We start from the raw sequence: 25,323 nt of genomic DNA, 5'->3' as shown, positions 1-25,323 counted from the left end.
TTGTTCAAGTGAGCAATGTTCTTGTAAAAATGAGGTTCATTTCTCTCTGTCTTTTACTATTATCCAGTATTATTTACTCTTTCATGACTTTGCCAATGTTCACAAAGGCTTGAGTAACTGCTGGTGTTTTCTGAATCTGTATGACATTGTACAAACACAAGAGGAACTTCAGTTGAATTTCGAGCCCTGGGATATTACCAGCTAACAAGTACTGCAGACCTGACATATCCTCAGGCGCTGAGGTACTGATAACAGCTAAAATCTGCATCACACCTGTGTGGGCTTATTATATTTGAAACATTTGTCCTGGTTGTCCTGTCGGCTTTTCTCCCAGAGGCCAAAGAAAAGGTATCATACTGCTGGAAATGGTTCCATTTAAATCGCACAGTTCTGATAAGATTGAACCTGATTTATGGCAGTGAGCATACTCACATTGTCTGTGTAATAAACTCCAGTGCTGCATGGGAGATTGGGTTGGTGGGACCTATAATGCTTTCTCACTTACTGTGCCGAGCCTTGCAAAATGCAGGACTTCACTATTTACAATTCATTTACCTGAGGAAAAGCTGAGCCAATGTGCCCTCAGCAGAATTACTGTGCTGCCCTTTATTGCCTCTTTTAAGCCAAATTGTTTTTCACAGCCGCTGTTGCTCCCTTGACTACAGTAGCTGTCGCCAGTGAAAGTGCATCAGCCTCTCAGTGAGGTAGTTACTGTGTTGAATGACTGCTGTCGCCTGCTAAGTGCAGGTGTAGTCTAATGGTGGGTTCTGACCCCGCTGTGGAAAGATATATATGGCAGAGTTCCTTACAGCTGGCCTGAGGGCAAAGAGAAAGTTTAAGACACACACAGAAGTGAACAGATCCTCATCTCAAAAGCTTCTTTTCAACATACATCAAACATCTACACCCTCACCTCAAAGTGGTGAAAACACAGCTCCATTTTGGGAAAATTACTTGATAACTACACAGGGAATAAGTCACTGTGATGTTTCTATTAAGGGTGAATGTTGGCATTTTGGTGCCATATGATCTCTCAAAATCATTAATGACATGATAAAGCTACAATTACCTCACAATTACAATAATATCATCAGCATGTGCAATAATTCAATGTATATCACTGATTCTGCATATTTTTATTCTGCATTATTCTATTATTTTTTATTAAATATCACTATGTATTACTGTATAGTATTATTACTATATATACTTATTTCCTTTCCATATTTATTACTGCTAGGAGCAACTGCAACTGATCCAGTTACCCCTTGGAGATCAATAAAGTATTCTGATTCTGATTATCATCAAAATATCAAAGCGTTGGTAAATGATAAAGCTATCACTCTTTTATACCAACTGAAAGGAAAATTGTAAATTCACAGCTGGCTTAAAACTCCTTCCACAGCCCTCCTGTCAGTATCTGTCTGGGCTGTCACAAATCAAACACGCTTCAATGAATGCCCACTCCTTTCTCTGCCTGAACGCTGGGTGACGCTGTTTTACGCACTGCGATCCAAACTAAATCCTGTATGAGGTGGAAGTTTTTCCTCTTTCCACGTTCAGTAATCTGACACCCAAAAGACTCCGCAGCAGAAGGATGGACTCTTAACTCGACTGGAAGGACGGAAGGAAGGAACAGTCAGCCAACGAGCGCAAACGAGAGAGACCGAGCAGAAGCGAAACGCTGTGCGCAAAAACAACCCCGTGGCTGCGGCTGTGGAGGAGAGCTGGGTGCCTGCGCGTCTCCAAAATAACTGGCTTGTCCGCCTCAAATGATCTCAAAGCGACAAGTTTCACTTTCCACAGGCGGATGGGTGACTTTCCACGGCGCTTTGTGAGGAGTAGATGATGAAGAATTTCAGCAGCAGTCCCCTTCACAGCAACAACCAGACTCCCAACCACATCAGAGAGCGAAACAACAGAAAGTACAGCTTACTCTCTGCCATACCGTTGCGATTTTCCCTGCGAGGTTATGGTTTCTGCATGGCTACGCTGTTCTTCTTCTGTTTCGGCTCCCTTTTTTACCAGCTGAACGGAGGACCCCCAAAAATCCTGCTGGACATCCGACAGTATCTCGGTAAGAACTTTTCATTTTCCTCTGCTGGCTGAAGCGCGTCATCATCAAAGAGATTCCTCTGAGTAAAAGTTGCGCTGCGTGTCTAGACGCCTTGATTTGATCAGATACGTGAAGGTCAGTGTATCCGAAATGGAAAGAGAATCAGTGTGGCTCGCACCTCTCGCTCACCGCTGGGTGAAAGTCTCTTATATGAAATCCAGCGGAGGCCACAGCTCGCCTCGACCCCATTCACCACCGAGGAGTTATCTTCATGCCCTCTGTTCATTCATATTTAAACCATCAAAGTGGCGGCATGGGAGGTTACTGCACACTGACGCGTTTAAGTGAGACTGTGCACACTGACATGTTCTTGAATATTAAACCCCTCCGGTCTCAGAAAGTTTCCCTCAAGTTAAAAATTCTAATTATTCAGACCAAAATCTGAGGAATGCGCTCAGCTTTGCACCATTTCAATATCAGTTGTGACTTGTCTGAGCACGATTGGGAGCTATTATGGTAACAAGAACTTAGCAACTGTTAAGACCGTATGTGGATGATGACTGACACCTCTTCTTGTGCAGCCAGCTGGTGCGCTCCAGCGCTCATTACGCACGACTGGCACCGGTGGAACAAGGCGCGATAGTGTTCTGAAGGCTGAATTTATGCTGGTGTTTTGAGTCAGCCAAGCGCGGCTTGTCTAAGGCTTGATGTTTCTATAATTGACACAGTGAGAAGCGTGTGGAGCTGTTTGTTCGAAGATAGAGGTGGCCATCTGTTTTCACATCAAAGAGTGAGGTCTCCAGTTTGAAATGTCGTGTGCTGAAGGGAACACGCTTGTTTTCGTTTAGCTGTGACTCGGCACTGGTATATTTCTGTCCATACTGCGTGATACCAACAGGAAAGTGGATAAGATCTATGAGCCCCATGTGTGGCCACAGCTGCACTGCTGTGCTGACCGCCAGTCTCTGGGATGAGATGTATCAGTCATGAAGGGAAGTTTGTGTTGTGGTGATTTCTTATCAACATGTCAGTCACTGCTACAAGTTGGGCTACAGATGGTGTGTGTGTGTGTGTGTGTGTGTGTGTGTGTGTGTGTGTGTGTGTGTGTGTGTGTGTGTGTGTGTGTGTGTGTGTGTGTGTGTGTGTGTGTGTTGAAAGGAGGTTGTGTTCCTACCTATTTCTCACAGAGGGCTCGAAGCCTTTATGACGCGATAAACATCTGGAGCAGAATGAGAGTCACTCACCAAGTCAGCCACTAATCCCATGGGTCAGATTGGTTTCCTGTCGACACACAAACTCACACACGCATGCATGAGCACACACACTCCTGCACACTGCAGCTGCACAATATTGTCAAGAATTCATTGTGATTATTTTTGTCGACTTGGACAATTTGCAGCAGGTGAACAAATAGCTCAAAAAATGTCACTCGGGCCATATTAAAGCTTTATTTTTTCGTTCAAAGCGTCCTTAAAAACCTCCTTCATAAACAACCTAATTGCCTGAGCAGAAACTACACTCACCACACACAGAGGAGCAATATTCTCTCTGATGAAACTTTGCAGCCTAATTTGATTTAGAAATTGCAGCAGTCAAGTTCATTTTATTTTAGAGCGACTGGACAAAGCTAATGCACCACAGTCCGCTGTAATGTCTGCTACACCCACTTTCTCACTAAGGGCCGCTCTGCTTCTGAGAAGTGCGCACACACACACGCACACACAAGCTTAAGTTATCAGCTGCAGTCTCAGGCACTGTGTCATGCAGGACGAAGCAGATGTGTCTACTGTTAGTGCAGATAAACACAGCAGCAAACAGGCTTACATTTCATAACTCCAACACATATATTATTTGCACCAGCATGATCCACTAGCAGTGAAACACACGTGGACCATGAGGGCAAGAATCTCTCCGATAGAAGATGAATGAGTGTCCGGGCCCACCTGCATGACGTGATCTTCACTGCAGTTTTGCACAGAGACCCAAGGGCCCGAGCCTCGTCAAACCCCGACTCCTCCATACCCCATCGACTTCAGGAGGGGGGTTTCTTATGTAACAGTGACACAGACACAATGTATCACCTCCGCTGGGATCTGGATGAGTAATCGTCTCTGCTCATTATGCTGCTGGGGCAAAGAGACAGAGCTTTGTTCCCGAATCAGATGTTGGAAGATGTGACTGCGTTCAAGTAATTGATAAGTCGGATTTCAGTAATGAAGTAAGACGTTTCAGGCGACTTTTTTCATATTTGAGGAAACTTTTCGCGGTGGATTCTGAAAAGTTCTGTTTCTGGGTGGGAGAAGGAAAGAAAAGTCAGGTTACCCTCATTCTGAAGTGGTCTTGTGGAGAACAGAGAAATCTGTGAGAAAGGAGGGAAGGTGGAGAGCTTGCTGTGCACAATATTCTAATCGTGACTTGGTGGCAAAACGGTCTGTGCTGGAGGTTCGCAGGAAAGTTTGGAGGGAAGCTATTTTTGCAGAGAACTTTATTTTCCACTGCTTCTCTCCCTGTCACCTTCACCCCTGTCAATTACAGACTCTCTGTCTGTCTCCATCTCTGTCTCCCTCCATCTTCATTCTACCTTCTCCATCTCGCTGTCAACGATCGATGAGTGGAACGCCTTGCAGGGTGAGTCGGGAACTGAAATGAAACGAACTGTATGGAGGAAACTCCTTGCCCCACCAACTGGAATTAAGGAAAAAATAAAGAGGATATTCAGCATTAATAAGCCTCCAATACTGCATGTGTGTGTGATGGCTACCAGCCTCTTATAAGCATCCAGTGATTAGCTGATTTATTTACCCTAAGCTGACTTGTGTTACTTTTGGCTGCACTGTGCCAAGATGAAGGTGAGGATTCCTGGTGGGGTAAGTGAAAGTGGGTGTGTATGGGAAAGAGAATAGTGGGTTGATTTTGTGCAAGTGTGCGTTAGGTGTGTGTGTTTCTCTCAGTCAGACGCACTGTAGAAGGAACAGGCCCTGTTTTGTTTGGGCCGGCGGGGAGGTCGGTGTTTGAGGGTGTCACTCAACGTATGGCTGCAGCAACTGCGACGTGCGGTCCTTTAGACCGGGATCGACAGCCCGCTCGCCGCTGTGTGTTCCCCGTCTCTCTCTCTCCCTCACACACACACACACACACACACATGCATGCATGCTGATGTTACCTCCGCCGATGCAGCTGCTTTGTCAAAAAGCCTCCATATGACAGATTTGTTTGTCTTGCAGAGGTGTGTGTGTGTCCTTGTGTGAATGCACAATCACACCTGACTGCAGCAGTGATTTCACCCAGACGTTTGACTTGGCCGAGCTGGAAGGTCTCCAACGGAAACATGATTAAATTCTTTTTTCTTTTTTTACTTTGAAAGGTGGACAGTTTCATCGCTGTAGGCCACCCTGACTGTTCACAGGTCAGGGAAACACCAGCATTGGACAAAAACTGGGCAGAATGACTGGGGATCAGTAGTCACTTTTGCGATCTTTTTATAGCTCCATTTCTGCTTAAAATGCCGGAAAATGAGAGAAAATGTGACAGGATTTGGCAACGACTGTACCCTGCCAGAGTTTGAAGCCATGCAGCTGTTTGTTTCTTTGTCTTCACACACACACACACACACACACACACACACCACATATCTCTGCGGTGACATTTCAAATACTAGCCAGTATTGTCCTGATCTCAGGGAATGTGAACAATGGATGATGAATTTTGCTGCGCTTTCATATTTGATGCCATCTTCTTGTAGCTCCTTGGAGCCCAGAGAGCAAGACACACGGAAGGATCTTGAATTTTTCTCCTCCAGATATTGAGAGGGCTCCTTCAGGATTAGTCAGCGTACTGTACATTGTGCGCTGAATCATCCTTACACATGGGGAGAAATGTAATGTACTTTCAAGCGCGCATACTTGAGCACACAGGTCTAACTCTGTGTTTGTGTGTTGTTACAGTTCCATATCCCCCTACCATAAATCACAAACGCTGAACGAACTCAGTGCAAACATCAGTCTCTCACTAAACATCGCTCTGCTTCTCAAAAGAACTCTGTAACCTTAAAACGCTCTCACTCATAAATTGAACTTTCCAGAAACTGGCTGGTAAAGTGTTGCAGACTGCAGGGCGGTGTTAGGGATTAGACAGGTATGTGTGGACACAGAGGAAGCTTCAGGATATCGCTCCTCCCTCCAGTTTCTGTCTTATTTACAGCAACACTGGCCAGGAAGTGGGTGAAAGCAAACTGCTTAAGTGAATTCAAATAAAGTTTAGTTTGGCTGCTGAGCACTTGGTAGAAGTGGTGTGTGCAGATAAATCTTAGATGTATATAAAGAATAAGAGAGAGAAGATGGAGAGGGAAGGGATGCAGGGAGGGAAAGTGAAAAGGTTTCCTGCTGTGAGAAGGCCAAGAACGGACACACAGACAGACGAACAGATGTTGTGCAGACAGGCTTGAATGCTTTTCTTTAAATTCCCATCAAAATCCCACAGTTTTGAAATATGTCGTGCAAAATCGTGAGAAAATATGTTTGACATGATGCATGTAAAATGCTGGATATTCCCATCTTGCTCGTGCAGTTATTCTGTAAGTGTGGAGCAGTCACAGGTGTGGAGTTCGTTATCTTCAGTGAATAAACTCAGTGCTTCTCTCCTGATTGCACGCTGGTCAGTGTTCAAGATCACGTCAGGACACTCGGATTGCATTTAAAATGAAAAGGAACAAACTATGTTTTACTTGCTGCTTCATCAGATTCGATCTGAGTGTAGTTCACTCCCTCTTGTTTTGTAATCTGACAAATAAAATAGAGTAAATCCTAATATCCTGATGTATGCTGGAATATAGTTCAGTGTATTTGTAATAGTGTTATGAACTGTAAGACTAAAATCATGTTTTATGTTGTGGAGGATAAAAAAAATGCTTTTAAACAAACACCCTGGTGTTGTAAGAGTGAACTCTCACATCCAAGTTATGTATTTTCATATCTTGCTTACAGAGCCCATTTCTGTCTACAAGTGCTTATTTTCGTTAATGTCAGATTCTGGCAGACATGCAGACGTTGTCGATCATCCAGCGCACAGAGAATAAGCAAACTTCATGTCAGCGTCTGTGCATTCCTACACAGAAGTCTGCCTTCAACAATATCTCACGTGACTGCAGTATATCATCCTGTCTTTTTAAACATGTACCTGCAAAGTGCAGCCGAAATGTCCAAGTCTTGAGTTTAAATGCCGTGCTTAAGGGGAAGATCACTGCAGTAATGACAAGGGGAGAGCCGTGCTCCACTAACCTCAAGTCTGACCTGCTGCCCTCATTTGCCTAAAACAAGCATATTTAGTCACATACGTAGTTTGTACCTGTGCACACAGACTGTGGCGAGGAAACTGACACACAGGCTACACATATGCCAAAGAGCTTTGTTGAGCGAGCCAGACATGGAAGTGTGATTTTTGGAGCAAACTCGCCACTCCATTCACACCAGTACGCCCACTTCCTGTTAAAGGATATTAAAAACAAGCTCTTTATTTCATCTCGTCATATTTTGTTTTTTAAATTTAGTGCGCGGACTAATTGGAGCAAAGCGACAGAGTCCGTGCTTTAAGGCAGTTTACCAGCGTGTCAGATGGAATGGGAATAAGGCCAGTGCAGGTCAAGCTGTCACTCAGCATTTTAAAATGGGTTGCCAGGTGTGCACCAGTCTGACTCAGGGGTGAAGTTGGTCATGTGGAAAAATACTTAAACTGCCCACTTATTCCTGTACTCCTTTTTATTTTGCTGTTTGATCAGAGGTGGCAAACCAAACATGCATTTATATTTAATACCAAAGGCTGCAGCTCCAGGATAATCTCCTGTTCAGGGCTTGAAGATAGAATAATATTTTGCATCCATCCAACACCTCCAGCTGACAAGGCTCATTAGGAGGCAAAGGCTGGACTACTTGACCTACTTCGTCTATATACCCTCCACCTACAGTATGTTAGTCCTCATGGAAGTGTCAAGGAAAACTAAGCATTACCTTCGACAGACCCAGAAACGACTCCAAACTGGCGTCACATCCAGCCTAAATGCCAAAACAATCAGACGGCTTGTAATTCCCTCTGGGTTGGTAAAACAAGCTGCCCTCCCTGCTGAGCAGAGGCTAACCATCCTCTGTTTATTTACCTGCTTTCTAACGTTGATGCCAGCTAGTTAATTGGGTTTAGGGGTCAATAAAGGGATAACCGGTTTTACTTTAATGGAAAGCAAAGAAAGAGAGACTACTCTGATGAACACAAAAGCAGAAATTAGATTCATATTTTCTATTTGTTATGAGCGCTTAGTGGATTAGCATATTTTCCCTTTTTATTAGATATTATAAATGATGCATTCCTCATTTCCTGGGTTATTACAGTATGAAATCATTTGAAAAATAGCGTCAGCTTGACCTTGCGATTGCATAATAGAAGCAATTAGCATCACCAATTAGCATCTCCATGCCTGAGAGGCTGCTTTTGCCCTCTCCAGAGAGACGGGCAAACACTAAAACAACACAGGGTAATTATCCTCCATTAGTGCATTTGTTTTCACCACACAAAAAGAGAGCAGATGGAAAAAAAATCACCAATGCGCCAATGTTGTTAAACTGCAACTGCTGCTCAAGGCTTGCTGAGCAATTATTGTTATAACCCAAGAGAAATCCCAGATACATTTATGGCCAATGGTTTGTGACCAGGCTCGTGTGCCGTGCTCCTGTATGTACGCTGCCTCTGCTTTTGGCAAATGACTGCAGAGGATCTGATCAAATTAAGACGTATAAACAGCCTTATGTAGCCTTATTTTAAATGGGCAGATATGTGAGTGGAATCCTTCCTCTTCCTCTCTCCCTCCTCAGAAGGTGAATTTCCGAAACTTTTAATAGAAAGACATTAGCGCCTGAAGTTTTGGCAAGAATGTGTCTTTCGCAAAATGGTAAACTGTTCCTTTAAAAGCTTTTATAGCAACTTTATGATGTAAAGCTGAGCTATGTTCTGCACATGCAACTCATGTAGTCAAGAAAACATTATACATCAGCTCAGAAGGGGGCTGTTTTTAGAAATTTATGCTGTTTTTAAGGGGCTGCCAAGACACTGATGATGACTGGTTGCGGTGACTTTTATGTTAGCTCCTGTGGTGGTGCGTGAATGAGTGGGTGGATCAGGGCCCACAGCCACTGGGTGGTACCCTGGCTGATGCTTGCAAGAAGATGACTATGTATATCCCTTAATTTTAAAGATCTGTGCCAAGATAAATAGTGGTCCTATGAGAAAATGAGGTGTCCGCTTTACAACATGTAAACTGAAAGCCCTGCTCTGCCCTGTTCATCCAGAAGAACGAGACCTCTAATCTTAATCCAGGTCCTTTCATGACAGAATTAGAAAGAGGGTAATTGCAGTCTGCTTTGTGAGCGCTGTTGATTTTTGGATCAGCTTTGTCCTTTCTCATATCTGTGTGCCGTGGTGTTGTTAGCGTACTTGGGAAGTTTCTTTGCTTACTTTGGCAAGTGTTGAAGCACTCTGCATTCCTGTGTTTATTGCCACAGGAACACCCAACATGTTGAGCCCTTGTTTCCGTTGCATTGGCCACATATACACTTGTCATCAAACAGCAGGTCTGTGTGGTCGCTGAAGTCAAGCAATTATTTTCCAATTTGATACAACAACTGGATTCTGACTTTCTCTTGCAGAGTGGCAAACACATAGCCCAAAGCCAAGTAATTGGTCGTTATGGGACTTGTTAAGAGGAAACACGTTGCCTGGTGGTCAGCGGCATACCTTGTTCAAGGAACTCTGCCTATCTTTATTCTGAGTGAGTTTACCACAGCTCTGTCTGTTAGCCTCATTTCATGGCAATGAAAAAATATATAGAGGTTTTAAATAGCAGCCTTAAATATACAGCAGGGCCGATAGAGTGGCAATGCCCAGCCCATGTTGTTAAAACCACTATGAGCTGGTTTGGGGAGATGTATTGCCTTGCACTTTAAAGTTTTATATAGTCGAGGTTCAGCTGAGTTGAATGAGAAAACCAGTTTTTCTGCTGTTTTCTAGAAACGGAGTCTGTTTGCAAAAGTGATTTTATATATCAGAGAGTATCAGAACTCTTTAAAGGAACTATAATGATTTTTTTTATAGTAGCAATGGACGACATGTATATGCTCATGTGAAAAGGGTCACTTGCAGTAATGAAGCCACACAGAATTACTGTTAGCCGCTGACTGCAGCTCAGCTCAGTTCTGGGGAGCGATTGGCATCCTTTAACTCGTTGTTATGATTTTCTCATCCGCAACTTTACTGTTTTAGCTCATCAGCACTGCAACCTGCCATGCACTACCTGCCCAGCACCAAATGGCAGACAAAGGTAGTGACTAGCTGAAGAACATAGTGGAGCATTTAGCAGCTAAAGAGCCAGGTATTAGTCTTGGGAGTTGGTTGAGACCAAAATGAGGCTAAAAGAAGAGTGAATATTGGACTTATATTCACCAAGTGACCATAAACATGACTGTAAATGAATGCTAACAAGCTGGCTGTATCATTTTAAAAAGTTAATATATGTCAGTGCTGTTTTACAGCTTCTTGAGCTCTGCCAAGTGGACAAAAAAAATCTATTAATATTTAAGGATTCTGTTTTTATGCAGTTGCTGCTGTGAGCCATTATGAACGCTTAAGCCTTGATTATACATTATGGTCATGTCTAATTGTTGCAGTGCAGCCTGTTGACTCTTCATTGTGATGTCTTGTCCAGCGCTCTTTAGGTCATGCAGTGGAAATGTGCCAGATGTTTGGTTTAAATCAAACTCTGTCGCCATTTGTTGTAACTTGTAAAAGCAATGGATGCACGAAACAGCAGCTCTTGTTTTCAGTTTCACTTGTCTATGGACTGCACAGATAATCCCAACTTTTAGCTAAATGTTATTTTGCCAGACTGAAGCCTACAGGCTACGTAAAGTGTGGGTTTTCAAAGACATCAGAAGTTGCCTGTTTGTAAAACGGCACCAAAACACAGATTATCATTTTCTATAGCCTTCAGTCTTTCTGATTATGGGGGTCTTTCATCTACTCTGCACAGGCCTGTTTGCTCCAAAAGCCCCGAACATAAAATTTAAAAGACCACGTAAATTAGTGTGATTTTGCTCACACTTATTTGTGTGCGAGTGCAGACAAATACAGTACACACACTTTAAAGCTCTGATGAAACATAACTGGACTCGGGTTAAGAAAAGACCATTACATAGTGATCAAACAATGTTTCCATGAAGTCAGTAATACTGGAAGACTGGGAAAACACACACACACACACACACTCACACACACACACACACACACACACACACACACACACACACACACACACACACACACACACACACACACACATTCACACTCTTTCAGCTGCTTCTCAGCTTACATAAAAAGGTTGAAATGTTTCATTGATAATGTGCAACTGCTGCAAGAAATGACTTTTTTTATTTCATTGCACTGCAACATTTTCCTCAGTTTAGTCTGAGAGCTGGTCTGTGCTTTACGCACTAACTTTAGGTATTTTACAAGAAAACACACTCTTCACACAAGCTAGAAAGAATGCATTTATTTTTGTTTAGAGAAAGATAGTTTTTACAGAGCTTCTCCACATATCTGAAGGCCAAGCTAAATAAAGAGTTAAGCTAGAAATATGTCATCTAACCCCTCCCAACCCCCCCGTCCAAACAAAGCCTTATGCAACAGGTCTTTATTTCTGCATTTCACTCAGAAAATCATAACACAGACAACGGCCTGAAGTAGTACCTGTCTGTCTCAGGCTGTTGTCTCAGTTGCTTAAAAATGCTCCCAAAAGGCTCTGACAGCATTTAGGACGGATACGTCTGACTTACAGTCATTATTATAATTTTACTGCTTGCTGACACGAGACAGCGTTTGGATGTGAATCTGTGCATACCCTGCTGCCAGTATTCCATAATGTTATCCACAATCTCAGTTTTAAGAGCTGTCATAGTTGAATGTGAGATTCATGCCAGTTTTCCTTCTCCCAACTCTTTATTAAATCCTTTGCACAGCATTCCATATCATCTTAAAGATAATATCAGCGGTGACTCTTCCCGTCCCTGCAGGTGGAGTGCGACTGTGATTATCCTTAGAGAGTAAAGATATTTCAGCTTGTCTGGGCTGAGGCAGATGAATGAAGTGATGGCAAAAGGAGGACGTGGACGCTCTGAGGACAGCTTGAAAAGCATTTTTGAAATGTTCAGATGGAATGTGGTCGTCCCCCGTGGAAAGCAAACCTCACCTCGGTCCAATCTCTCACCTCTGTCCCAAAATGTGCTCTCCTACCCTGAAACCCACCTTTGTCTCCCACTGCTTCTCTCTCTTTCTTTCTCAGCGTCCCTCTTCTTTAGGCTCGCGTACTTTTCCCTCAACACCCATGTCTTATGTGAAGACAGGAGGGCAGCATGTGACTGACAGCGCATCATACCCGCCAAAATAAAGCGAGGGTTAGTGCTAAAATCCGTAGCCTGCCATCAATATCCTGATCTCTTTTTTTCACCATGTTTACCCCCAGTTCCTTCAGCTGCTAAAGCCGAGATGGAGTGTAGTGCTGCGGCTCTAAGCTGCAACCATAACCCTGTACAAATGTTCTGGTCTATCGGAGAAACCACATTTTCCAGATGTTTCGTAGAGACATCTTGAGTGAAAGCAACACAGTCCAAAGTTAACAAAGACTTTATCCAAAGACACACAAACAAACGCCCAGCTTCCAAGAACTTGTTCTTTTTCCTGTCCTGGTGAAGGCTGAAGTTGAGTCTGTCCTCATTCTCGGCAGGGCATTGGTTCAGCAGGGAAGTCAGTAGGCATGGTTAGTGGTGTTAATTACACGGCTGCAGAATGATGTCTGCATTTGCCTATGTGTGTGTGCATGTGTGTGTGTGTGTGAGAAAGAGAGAGCGATGGGCTGAAATTTAAAGGTTTCACCTTAGTTACTTTGCGACCAACCGTAGAGCTTCAGGAATGCAACCCACCATGACACGCTAGTGTCTCCTCAGACTTTAACAAGTTGTCAAAGGTCATGTGAGGACCTCAGATAAACCCAGCCTGAGGTTAAACGGGTAACTCTATAGTTTGGGGCTGATTCTTAAACACACCGTGTTGCTACGCCCCTTGAAAAACCATCAGTTGTCTGGCCTGGTTCGCTGGCCCAGATCCTGGTTGTGTGGCCTGGCCCAGAACAACTTGCCTTCCTCTTGGCCCACCAGCACCTTCCTGCTGCACCAGTCTGGGCCAAATGTGTGCCAGCTGGACCGGCCTGTCCTGTAAATCCATCCATCACTCTGCCGAAAGCTGTTCTAATTCTTTACCACAAATTCTCACCCCAAGACTCGCCGCACTCTCTTCCACTGTTTACCCAGCCCCCGTTTCTCTCTCTCTCTCCCTCTCTGTCTCCCTCCCTCTTTTTCCATTCCCATCTGTTCCTTTGCCACTTTCACCCTCTGCATGTTCCTGCCGTGTATCTCTTCTCTCACCGCCCTGTATTCTTTCTCTTTCCTCCTCCTGTTTCCTCTCCTGCAAGTCTGCAAAACACTTGAATTCTTTCCTGGTCAGCAGGCTCGGAGCGAACAGATGCAGCCTCTGTGTTGTCCTACGCGCTGCAGTGGATGTGTATGACACAAACAGAGCCATGCCACTGGCTGCGTGGTACTGCCAGCTGGAACGTTTGTGTCTCTAATCACTACATGCAGTTCCATTACATACTCAACCACAGCATTTCCAAACCGGTGTCTCTCTGAGCTCTCCTGTATCTTCCTCCACCCATTCGCGTGCCCATTCATGTGCATGTGTTGTTGTTTGTGTGTGTTTTACCAACCAAGGTGTGCACGAGTATCTCCGTGCCAGAGATTCCAAGTCTTATATTTGTGCCGAGGCTGCCGTGCTTGCACAGTGCAACTGCTTTTGCTATGATGTCTGCTGATTGCAGTCTTTTAAAATTTGCTGTAAACTGTGATGGCAAGACATACTTGACAGATTTCTGTAATCTGTTGGTGTAAATGGCTGCTGTTTCACTGTCTGAGAGAAAAAATGTAACGTCTGTTTATGTCGCTGCATGAAATTTGCCTTAGGGAAAACATAGTTGCATATAGTCTCAATATACAGCAGAAGAAGAGATGAAAGACTTGCACTGTTGAGATCAGAGCCTTTGGGGATTATCAGTAAATGTTAGTCCATTTCCATCAGCCGGTCTGCTTATATTTTGTCCTTTATAGCTGTCTCTGCTTTTCACAGTCTCTCCAAAAGCAAAAAACAAAGTCTCTTAAGGGCAGCTAACCGCAGAATTACAAGCGTCATCATCCATCTTCCTTCTGCAACCGTCTTCGAACCTCTGCCCTTCGCTCTGAAGATGAGCCGAACAACTTTCCTCGCATGTTTCATAACAGGCTCTCGTGCATCGTGGCTCTAGCTTGTAGCTTAGTGTCGGCCCGTCTATAATTAGCCGCTCTGTGCTAATGAGGTGTTTCTGAAGGCCCGCAGTGAACCGCTGACCACTAGCTAGCGTAGCCTAGCCCACATTGCTAAATTAGAGAGAGAGACTCAATCTTCAAGGCCACGCTCAGCTGGAGCCTGCACTCACAGACCAATGTGCTTTAGTGAGTAGTAAACAAACAAAACATTCAGCAAAAAACATCAGAAACAAGTGCATTTTGTTTATTTCTGGTATTATGATCACCGTGTTGGAATTATATGCCTGGGGTTTCCTGTTAGTGCAGTTAAACAAAAGAATCCAGAGCTGAAATCATATGATTTCAACTCTGGATCTACAACTCTTTTAATTTGTAAGCAGAATAACATTGTGTTTAAAATATGTAATGTATTATTATTCTTATACCAATGTATTAATTTGTAAGCTGCATTTCATTGGTGCAGGTTGAGGTGGAGCTACTTTATATAGCATTCTTTCTTTTAATCTGTAAGTTGCTGTAAATGTAGTGGAGAAGAACATTACCCTCTGAAATTGTAGTTCTACATGAGTAAAGTACTCTACTTCTCTCTTGTTCTTGGTAGTAGTAGCTGTAAACTTCCAGCCCGTGCCGAGCATTCATTAACAGAATCACACATCGTTCAGTCACACATGCGTCAGTAAGTATGTTAAAATAGACTGTGGTGTTCAAGTCGCTGCCTGTCTATTTATAAGAGTAAAGGATCCCAGTGGGTTGGTCTAAATAAAGGGCTTGAGACACCAGCAGAAACAGGGCCCCATGTTGGTTATTCTTCCCACAAAACAACTCCCAGCTTTCCCGGCCACATTGCCCCACAGAGATGGAAAACCACACCGCTCAAAGCGGGCTTTCGAGGAGTTCATGTGCTCTGCTTCTGTGCTTTGGAATATTAAACGCTTTTTAAGGCAACAGGTGGAAAAGTAGAGCGGCCTCCTCTGAATGTTTCCCCATCAGCCAGATGTCCTTTTTTGACTCCCGTCGTCCCTTCTCTCCCTCTCTCTTTATCTTTGCCTCTTCATTTCCTCTAATCCGTCTGACAATGCCAAGACTGGAGTTCTAACGAGTGGGACAGATTCCTGCTTGTATATTTATAGGAAGAGCTAAAAGCAACCTGACACATTGATTACAGAGCAGTGCAGACTGTCTGAGTTTGTGAACTTTGAGCAGCAGCATATGGACAAAAATGACCATGAGTGACCGCAAACACAGTTGGACAAATGCATGAGCAGCGCTGACGTCTCGAAATGTCATAGACATGCTGTGGTTTCACATGTAACTTGGATCCAGCTTGAAACCAGTACATTTAAAGCTGGGCATGGATGCACTGTGGATTTATCCAGTCATTCTGCTCTGATTTTGAACCATCCACACCGTCTCAATATTCAGCGCAGTGCATTTCTCACACGTCTTTCTTATAAAAATGGTGCAAAAACTAGATTAATGCACGTCAGTCGCAGACCATGAATGCGTGCTAACCATTCAAAGCCAGCACGCTGCCTCACCGCGAATGAGAATTAATCATCACAGCTGCCCTGAAAAGACAATGAGCCGCCCGTCAGATGGTGTTTATGAATGAAAGCCAGTTATTTCTCGCCGCCGCTCTCTCTGTGTGCTAGTGTCTGGCCTGAATTTGAAGCCGTGCCCACGTTTTCTGAGAGGCCAGTCAAGGGTGAGAGAGTTTCCCTCACCTTAACGCCGCGGAGCTCCAGCGGCCCGTATTAGCATGAATCAACAGCGTCGGCGTGTGGATGCTGTGCTTGTTTGCCTCTGCCTTGCGCGCGTGTGTACAGTGGCGATGTGTGTGTGGGAGAGTGAATGTCGGGCTCAGCAGGGTGCCTGTTGGGAGAGTACAGTACAGGGTTTCAGTGTGCCTCAACACGGCAGAGGCAGAGGGGGACTTTGCAGCCTCGACCCTCCTCTGCCTCAGAAAACAGAAACAAAGGAGGACTAGGCTTGGCACTCTGGTGGTCCTTGAAGGAAACCCACTTTATGAAGAAAATGAAGTTCCTCATTACCCATAATAGGTGTATATTTTTTCACTGCCTCTTCTTTAGAGCTTGTGGTTTGGGTTTGGGTGCCAGGGAAGTGCTGGACAAGAAAGCACAGGAGTGGGCGAAGGAGAAATGACCGAAATGTTGTCATGCTCAGAGGCTTCTGTTGTGTCAAAACAAATCACAGATGATTATTAGTGTCAGCGAGAATGAAGTACGTGGAATTGAATTAAAGTGATTATGTTGAAAGATGCAGGTCCAGCATTTGTGCAGTTACTTCTGGCTGTTTGAGGGCTCAGTTTTAGCTTTATTTTCTATTTTCATCAGCACTTGTAAACTGTATTTATTAACGCTGCTCACAACCTGCAAATCATTGGTGATGAAAATAGTATCTTTAACTTCTTCTTTTTCTCAAGCTGGATGATAGTTCATGCTTCTGTTATATCACGCAGTCCATGGATTGTATGAATCAGACTGAACTTTAGTGTATGGAGCCTCGGTGAGATGCCTTATTACTGAGTGTACTTTGTCAAATGGACCTACATAATAATAGCGCACAGGATTTTCACAGATAATTGCCTTTGATTGCTGTGCACCCTGGCCATGAATCAAACCACGACTCTTAATTTAACTAGACGTGCCACTTTTACTTCCTCAGTCAAGTCACTTCCAATCTTAGATCACATCTGGTTCTAAAAGCTGCTCCTTTCTTATGTTGTCATTCTTTTATGTTTTTGGATGTGATTATTATTGTTGGCGGTGGTCACCATGGATCGCTTTCGGATCATGGCGGATTGATTGTTAAATGCCCTGATTGTTACTGCAGTATTCAGCCTGTTTCAAAAGGCTTCATCTATAAATACTCTTCTGCTGTTCTTGGAAGTGCGAGCTGCCATCTGTTGTTTATTGCTTGGTTGTTGCTCTTTGCTCTCGTTCTGGCCACTGTGGTCCAGTGAAGTGCCAAACGCCTGTCACTGCATTATCACCAAACTGTTCAAACATTGTCACTCCGCTGCGATTGTTCGCTTCAGTTAAATACAACGTTTTTATTTCAGTCAGTGCTTTGTAGTGCTGACAGTAGACATGTTTTTGGTTACGCGAGCACGATATGCGATACCTCAACTGTTATTTAAAAAGTTTGTTAAAGTTCTGTTCTTTGACACTGGGGCTGATCGCAGTCACCAACATGTGCACAGCACATGGCAAATGCACTTTATTTGGCACCTGATGAGGGTAGGGAAAAAGTAACGTGTGGGGAAGTGTGTGTGCGTGCATGCGTGTGTGTTTACGGTGTTTCAGGAGGCAGTATGATGATGTCATGGGGTGCAAGGTGGTCTGCTGCAGACGCACATCCTGTGGCTTCTGGTAACGGGCACTGTAAAATGTCCTTGCACACGCACATGCACACACACACAGATTTTTTCATCTCTCATGCACATCTGCACACACAAACGCAAACCTTTTTCTGTCTGCCTTTTCTTTCATTGTTTTTCCCATTCACACACAAACATACGCACCGTATACATGCAATGAAATGTTCTAATTACACATGTGCACACTTTACTGACCGACACTTTCACATTCATGTTTTTCACACTGACTTTCTCATGTCACACACACACACATACGCACACATATCCTGAAAGAGCTGAGCAAAAAACAAGGGCGAGGCAGCGTCCTGGTCCAGCAGTGGTCTAACCTTGCACTGACCAGCGCTGCAGACCAAGATGGAGCCTGACAGCAGTTCCTGTCAAATGAGTATTTACGTAACAAATGATGCAGGCATGGAGGCCAGGACTCTGCTACCATCCACTTTGCAATTAGTGAGAGCTTTGTGGTTATAATTTATACACGCATGCTCAGTGACACACATCACGTACATGCAGAGCATCATGTGCATGCGCGCAGAGATATTTTAAATGCTTTTCTGAAGGCACATTTTTAATGAATGTTCATACAAACATGAGCACATCTGCCCAGCACTGCTGTGTATGGAAAACAGTAAAGGTGGAGAGGGAGAGTCACAGTTTGGAAGAGTTTAATTCTTCCAAAGTAGTAATTAGGTAAGAAAAATATTACCCAAATACGATTATAATGATGATGTATTACGGGAATTAAAGTAAGCAATTATCTCATTGAAATAAATCAGCTATTGAGCTCTTGTGGAAAACTCCCCGGCATTTGGAAAGGACGTACCTTTGACTGGTGTTGGCTTTGCTCCTGGTCTGATTTCCTGTCAGCAGTGAGCATTTCTGACTCTGGCATCTGACTGTATTTGACTGTTTCTGTCAGTTTATGGCGAATGTGTGTATTTATGAAATTTCCATTGTGTTTGGAGTTTATTGTGGAGCAGCTTTCCTACTTCATTTAATGTTTTTTCCCCTCCTGTTCTTGTGCTGTTGCGTATCTATTTTTGCTGTCATAGTGGCTGAGTTTGACTTTATTTGACCGACTAGCGTTTACTATTTCCGCCCAAATGCCCAAATGATGATGATGTTTTTGTTATATCGTGTGTGGCTCAGATACTTCAAAATTTCAGATTGAATATTTTCAGTTTTTTATGCTCTAGCACATCAGTGTATTTGCTTCATTTGTCATCTAACAGTGTTATTTTGCTTGATACAGAAAAACATGATTACATTTTATATGAATATGTGCAAATTCATACGGATTTTAAACCTGATCATGATAGATATTATTGCCAAAATAATCCAATGCATTGCTCAATTGTTTTGTTGATTGGCAGCCAGTGATAACGGCTCACCTGAACGTGTAGAGATAGTCTATGTCTGGAATGGATCATCTCTGTGCTGAAATCACACCTCTCTGTGTCAAACAGAACAGTGTCACCGTCCTATAAAGGTCTATTGTTGGGGCCCATGAGAAAAGTAGCACGCTCCAGAGCTCCACAGTCAAACATTGTGTGGAGCTTTCGCTATTTTCCCCCTGTGGAAATATTTTATGACATGGTCTCAGTTTTGACAAGGCTATCCAAAAAGCCATTACAGCTACCTAACTTTTCTCTGGACTGCAGGTCTTTCATTCCATTCCATCATTTCACTGAGCCTCTCTCCTCCGTCTCTCTGTCCTTTATCATCTGCTTTTGCAAACCTTTATTTTTCCCTCGCTCCTCCTCCTCCTCCTCCTCCTCCTCCTCCTCCTCCTCCTCCTCCTCCTCTCTCCTGTCCCTCACTCCAGTGTGAGACTTAGCACCACACAGGCTCTCTTTATGCACTGTGTTTGTTCTGCAGGGCCAAGCTGCAGCACCGTCCCCGCCATGCTCGCCGGGTCAGCAAACCCTGATAAGGACTGCTGCTGCAGAAGCAGGCGCATCATAATCAATTCACTTTGTGAATGCTTGACTCACTCGTGGTCGACACGTACGCACATGGACAGCCACGTTGTTACGATGAAAGATCTGTCGTAGCTTAAAACAATATACAGAGGAATGCATCTCCTACCATCGGCCGTAAGGCTAGGGTCTTTCTCACAGCTGGTTGAGCCCCCGAGCCAACACTTCCTGTCAGGAAGCAATAAAATCCCATCACACTCCATAGACTGCTGCATTAGTCATTTTGTGTTCTGTCAGAGTGCCTGATTTTCATGACATTTCACAAATAATCACATTAGATATCATTCAACAGATGAACACCTAGTTTAATAAGCACTGCATTTATTTCAGTTCTCGTGTGTGTGTGTGTGTGTGTGTGTGTGTGTGTGTGTGTGTGTGTGTGTGTGTGTGTGTGTGTGTGTGTGTTTGTGTGTGTGTGTGCGTGCACGCACGCAGTACTTGTCGATGTCTGTGTGTGCATGGATCTGCTTCCTGGTGGAATCATTATGTTTTTCTCTGTTGAAGGGATTTCAGGCCGTTGAGGAAGCTCTAACTGCCAGATAGTGCAATTCATCTTCCTCTGCTGACCTCCGCAGAGGGCTCACAAACTGATTTGATAAAAATTTGTTCCTGTTTCCCCTCTTGCTGTCTGTAACTCTTCCCCTCTCCGGCCTGACTTTCTTTCTTTTCATTTCCTCGCCGTGCTCTAGACTACAGCAGCTGTTCTTCCTGAATCCGTTTCTTCTGTCACATGACAAACCCAGAGGAATTCTGCTCCTCTATACTAATTCGCTCGCTCTCTCTGATCCCTCCTTCATATGGTGCTTTTTGTCTTCCCTCTTCACTCCATTGCCCTCATTCTGCGTCTATGCTCTTTTCCACCCAGAACTTCATCCACACCCCCACACGGGGTCTCACAGGGCAGCAAGTGATTTACATAGCACACCGTAGACCTTCTGCATGTGTGCATGAATACGTGTCTGCAGGCATGTCTGCTGCTTTCATTTCTTGTAATTTAGAGGGTAAGAAACCACATGAGGACAGACAAGATAATTTGTTAGGGGAATAGTTTGACATGTTTGGAAGAATTGCTTTCTTTAGAGTTAGATGAGAAAATCACTCATATGTTAACATGTTAAATATGAAACAGGAAACAGGAAGAAGCACCTCGAGGTGTATTAAATTATCTTCAGAGGTGCTGGTAGACAGAGCCAGGCTAGCAGTTTCCCCCTGTTTCCAGTGTGTATGCTAAGCTAAGCTAATTGTCTCCTGGCTCCAGTGAGCGTGTTTCCCAGAATGTCAAACTGTTCCTTTAAGTCCTGATTCATTCATTTCTAACCTCATTCAGCCTCCTCACAGATGAGTGTCCGTGGCTGTGGGGTTAAAGCTTGCTGCTCCATGCATCTGTGAGAGCGCATGTTGCAGGTCTTCCAGATTTTCAGTGGCTACATGCACGTCCAAGCGTGAAACCTAAAACAAGCAGATAGCTGACACTCAGTGTGAAATCACCCACTGTGGGAGAAATCCAGCAGGTTCAAGACTCATGAAGCATTTTTTTTGCAGTCATGTGGAACAGTTAAACATATAAAGCGAAGGATTTTTGGCATCAGTGACAGGGGGTTCTCACCCTTAGTGTTCAGAACGGCTGCTTTTTAGGCTGTAAATAGCACAGGCCGAAAAAGAACCCTTCATGGCGAGCATCATGACAGGCCAGCAAAAATACATGTTAAGATTTGGTTCACTAACGGTCTAAAATATTTGGTTTGGTGATGATTGTGCAGCTAGGCATGAGTATGCACCCAGCTCCTTGTGTTCTTTCCAGATATATCTATAGCATGCCTCATTTGTGACTCAGCAGCATCACCGCCGAGTCCCAAAAAAAGGCTGTAGATTGTTCAGCGATCCCACAACCGGCTGTTTTCCGTTGACACGGCCATGATTAAAGGAGTTGTAATAACTCATTGTAATCCTTTTTGGTCTTTCCACTCCCTGTGCCCTTTTCTTGCTAATGGTTAGATCGCAACACATGCAGGAGGGTTTTTTCGGGGGCACATTTTCTGCTTCTGCTGGTGATGAAAAAACAGGGATAGACTTCAGAGTCATAAACAAGTTTGTGTTGCACAAAAAAAAAGATTCCTTCAAAAAGTTGGTTGAGGCTCAGGGCCAAGAGAGCTGTATTGTAAACAAACAATTAAAGCAGGGTGTTTTTCTAGCTTCTTTCACTTTCTGCAGCAGGGCCAGTTAAAAGGTTATTACAGTAAAAGATACCAGTCAAGAATTTGTGGAAAAAAAACATTCGCATGAACAACAGAATAATTGTGTTTTTTAATGTTAGGTGTTTTAATCAAGCTTTAACACCAGATTGTAATTAACATAAGATTTATACTCCATATGTGCGAAAGCTTTAAGATGAAATTACTGTGTATTTTCAGGTCAGAATTAGTCAGAGCTAATTGGACAACTATTTCTTATTCATAAAAAAACATGTCTGAGCAAGACGACAGACATAATAACATGCACTTACGCAGGGAGAACATCTCGCCGGTGCTAATTGCGCAACATCTCACAACATCACAACTGCTTCATTTGCTCTCAGAAACCATGAGTTTCCCTTCCAGCTCCACTTGTGTATGGCACAGATGCCGCCGGTGGTGATTGTGTTTAGCTGTGGAGCCCAGCCATTTATGCACGATGCACTTCCACATCTGGCGTGTGTTTTGCGAGTTAAGAGCTGGTGCAAAGCAACAGAGGCCGGGTCTTTGCCCAGTTGCGGTTGCTTTTAATGAGTTGGCTGCTAAAGTTTAACTGCTGCTGTTGTTGTCGGTGGTGTACAAGCATCTACCATTATTTACATCTTAAAATATTCTAAAATTACTTGGATTTTGTTGTTTTTGACTTTGACTCAAACCATATTTTCTATCTGGTTTTGTGTCACTGACAAAACAAGTTCCAAAACATGCCGTATGGCGTTCAACACGCTACCATGCTTTGAATCAAGGCCATCACACACACAGAAATATATTTTTTTAGTCCTCTTTCCTTTGCATTTTAAGCTATTTTTGACATATCAGCTCACATTTTTATGTTATTTTATGATTCAGTTGTTGTGCAATCGAAAAGCAAGACTTAAAAGGTCCCCTCCATTTGGCTTCTTTTGTAGGGGTGTATGGGAAAAATCACTGGTCAGTCAAACTGGCCACTGGCAGGCTCTTTATCCATAAGGACAGGCTTGCGAGACAGCCGGTGTCGTGCCCACATGTCCACAAGCCGAGACGAGGTACGTACAAATTGCACAAGCACTCCGGTGCTCTTTGAAGGGGAAGTGACTCGCCCAGAATTAACTGACACAGCATGCAGTGCCAGAAATCTCTGAGAGCATCACATCCTGTGAATATGTTCTGTTTCTGATGTGTGATTCTGTCTCATTAATGTGGCAATCTAGACATTGTCACCCACAGGATATCATGGTGAAGAAAGAGCATTCGCATCACTGCCTTACTGGCTGATGAGTGATTACTTCTCCTGCTTTGGCTGTGTGGCGTCAGACATCTATTAGGGTTTCAACTGTTTGCCCAATTTTCTACTTCATGGCTCATTTCTTCATTTCAAAGCAAGCTGATTTCCACAGGCGGTCAGTGCACATAGGCTCTGTGACAGCCTGTCAGGTAGAGAGGGGTCTCACAAGGTCAAGCTTTATACTTGTTTTTGTGTAGAAATCAGCGCAGAGAAAAAGGCAAAGTCACAGTGGCCCCAAGAGCAACGCTCAATGCACTTCACTCACCTAAATTAAATAGATTACACTGTGAAAACACCCTGTTGCGTGCACCTGGAGAGCAGTCCCTGCTTGCACTTTAAATTCAGGAATCCTGCAGCACCATGGCCTTTGGGTTTTTAAGCAGATGGCGCTCCACCACTCCTCATATGGTTACTATGCTCAGACTGCCTCACTTGATTTCACACACTTTGCTTGGCTTCATTCAGCCTCATCGACTGCCTCTTTAAAGTTTGAGACATCAAATGACTCTGGGGTCCCTTAGATGAAGTTATTTGCCGGGTGTGAAATGTGCTGATGGTAGTTTGAGAGTGACGGTTCAAAGTGCGTTATTTGCAACATAAATTTTAAAATGCACTGGTGGCTAAATACAGAGCCGATCGACTGTTATCTGACAAAACATGCCAGATTTGATCCAAGTTTGTTCAATACTTCAAAGTGTGCTGGCTATGAATGCTATGGGTTGTCAAACGGCATCTCTGTCAGCTACAGAACCACCTCAGCCATCTTGAAAACAGACCGTCACATGGATGATTTTCTCATAAATTATACACCTCTTCTTTCCATAAGAGAAGCATTGGGAATGATTAAACTTTTATTTTTATTTTTCCTCTCAGCCTTTTATTTTTGGACTTCTGGGCATTTGGCTGCACAGCCACCAGAGTCAGCACAGGGTCATCACTTCAGGAGTGCGTCTCTGTCGTTCAGTATGCACGGTGGCAACCAACTGGTGTCCACAAATGACATGCTGACAGTCATCCTGAAATCTCCCAACCCCTGCACATCTGTGTGTATGCTCTCACAGCGCTCCTATTCCATCTCAGTAACCAAAATTTTAGGGGAGCAATAAGTCCACAAATTAGTCTCCCTACCAGGTTTTGGCATTGGGGCACCTGCAATAACACAGCAGTGGCACCGACTTTATATTTATGCCACAAAGCTGTCTGACCATTGTTGATCCACCAGTTACTGAGGGGTGATGTGGAGCAGGGAATAGTGGGTGGAGACCCTAACCCTAAACTCCCGTCTGTAATTAGGTGGATTGGTTGAGCTACGGTTCTTAATGGAGGACCACTCCCACACTCCAAATCAAAGGGTTGGGTGACCACACACACATGCATTTCGCAGGCAAACACACACAGAAAGCTTCTATGTTGCCTGTACACACTGTCTTTGTTTTATATGCTCTCGAATGTGGCACAAATGTTTAGCAAGGACTGTAACCATCGACATGTGTCTGAGTTTAACTGGGTGCATTTGGCACAGCGGGATCAGGCAGGAGTTTTGTGATTTTTCGACTGCAGTGAAGACTGTTAGGAGATATCTATTAATCCAGACTCTTGCACACCTTTTCCTCCCTCCTCTCTGTCTGTGTTTGATTTAAAAAGTGTGCTCTAACCCAGTCCTAAATCAGTAGCGACTTGAAGCGAGCGCACACCTTTCATCCTCTCATTATCGTCTGTGGTAGATACATAAACCACAGCAGGATGTGGTTAAGGATGAGAAAGTTAAGTCTACACAGTCTGGAAAACCTGTAATCTGGCTTCACATACTTGTAGAACATTCCAGCGCAGCAGCTCTGTAACCCTCCATCTTCGCTCTGAGTTGTGTCCCACAGCAAAGCCAAGGCCCCTTAACTTCGACACTGCGCCTGTCCTCTTGGCCGTACTCTCAGCAGCCATTCCTGTGTG

At 43.9% G+C, this 25,323-nt stretch overlaps 1 protein-coding gene across 1 annotated transcript in view; it reads left to right on the top strand.

Annotated features, from left to right (window-relative positions):
• Positions 1-1,510: 1,510 nt before the first annotated feature.
• The window catches only part of usta (uronyl 2-sulfotransferase a), a 50,543-nt gene continuing 26,730 nt past the window's right edge, over positions 1,511-25,323 (top strand). Inside the window, exon 1 of the mRNA XM_070986699.1 lies at positions 1,511-2,077. Coding sequence (XP_070842800.1) covers positions 1,846-2,077 — 232 coding nt within the window. The 5' untranslated portion in view covers positions 1,511-1,845. The remainder of the gene's footprint in view (positions 2,078-25,323) is intronic.

Source organism: Chaetodon trifascialis, chromosome 19, assembly GCF_039877785.1.
Source record: "Chaetodon trifascialis isolate fChaTrf1 chromosome 19, fChaTrf1.hap1, whole genome shotgun sequence".
Lineage (NCBI taxonomy): Eukaryota > Metazoa > Chordata > Actinopteri > Chaetodontiformes > Chaetodontidae > Chaetodon > Chaetodon trifascialis.
This window is presented reverse-complemented; position numbering and strand designations above follow the sequence as displayed.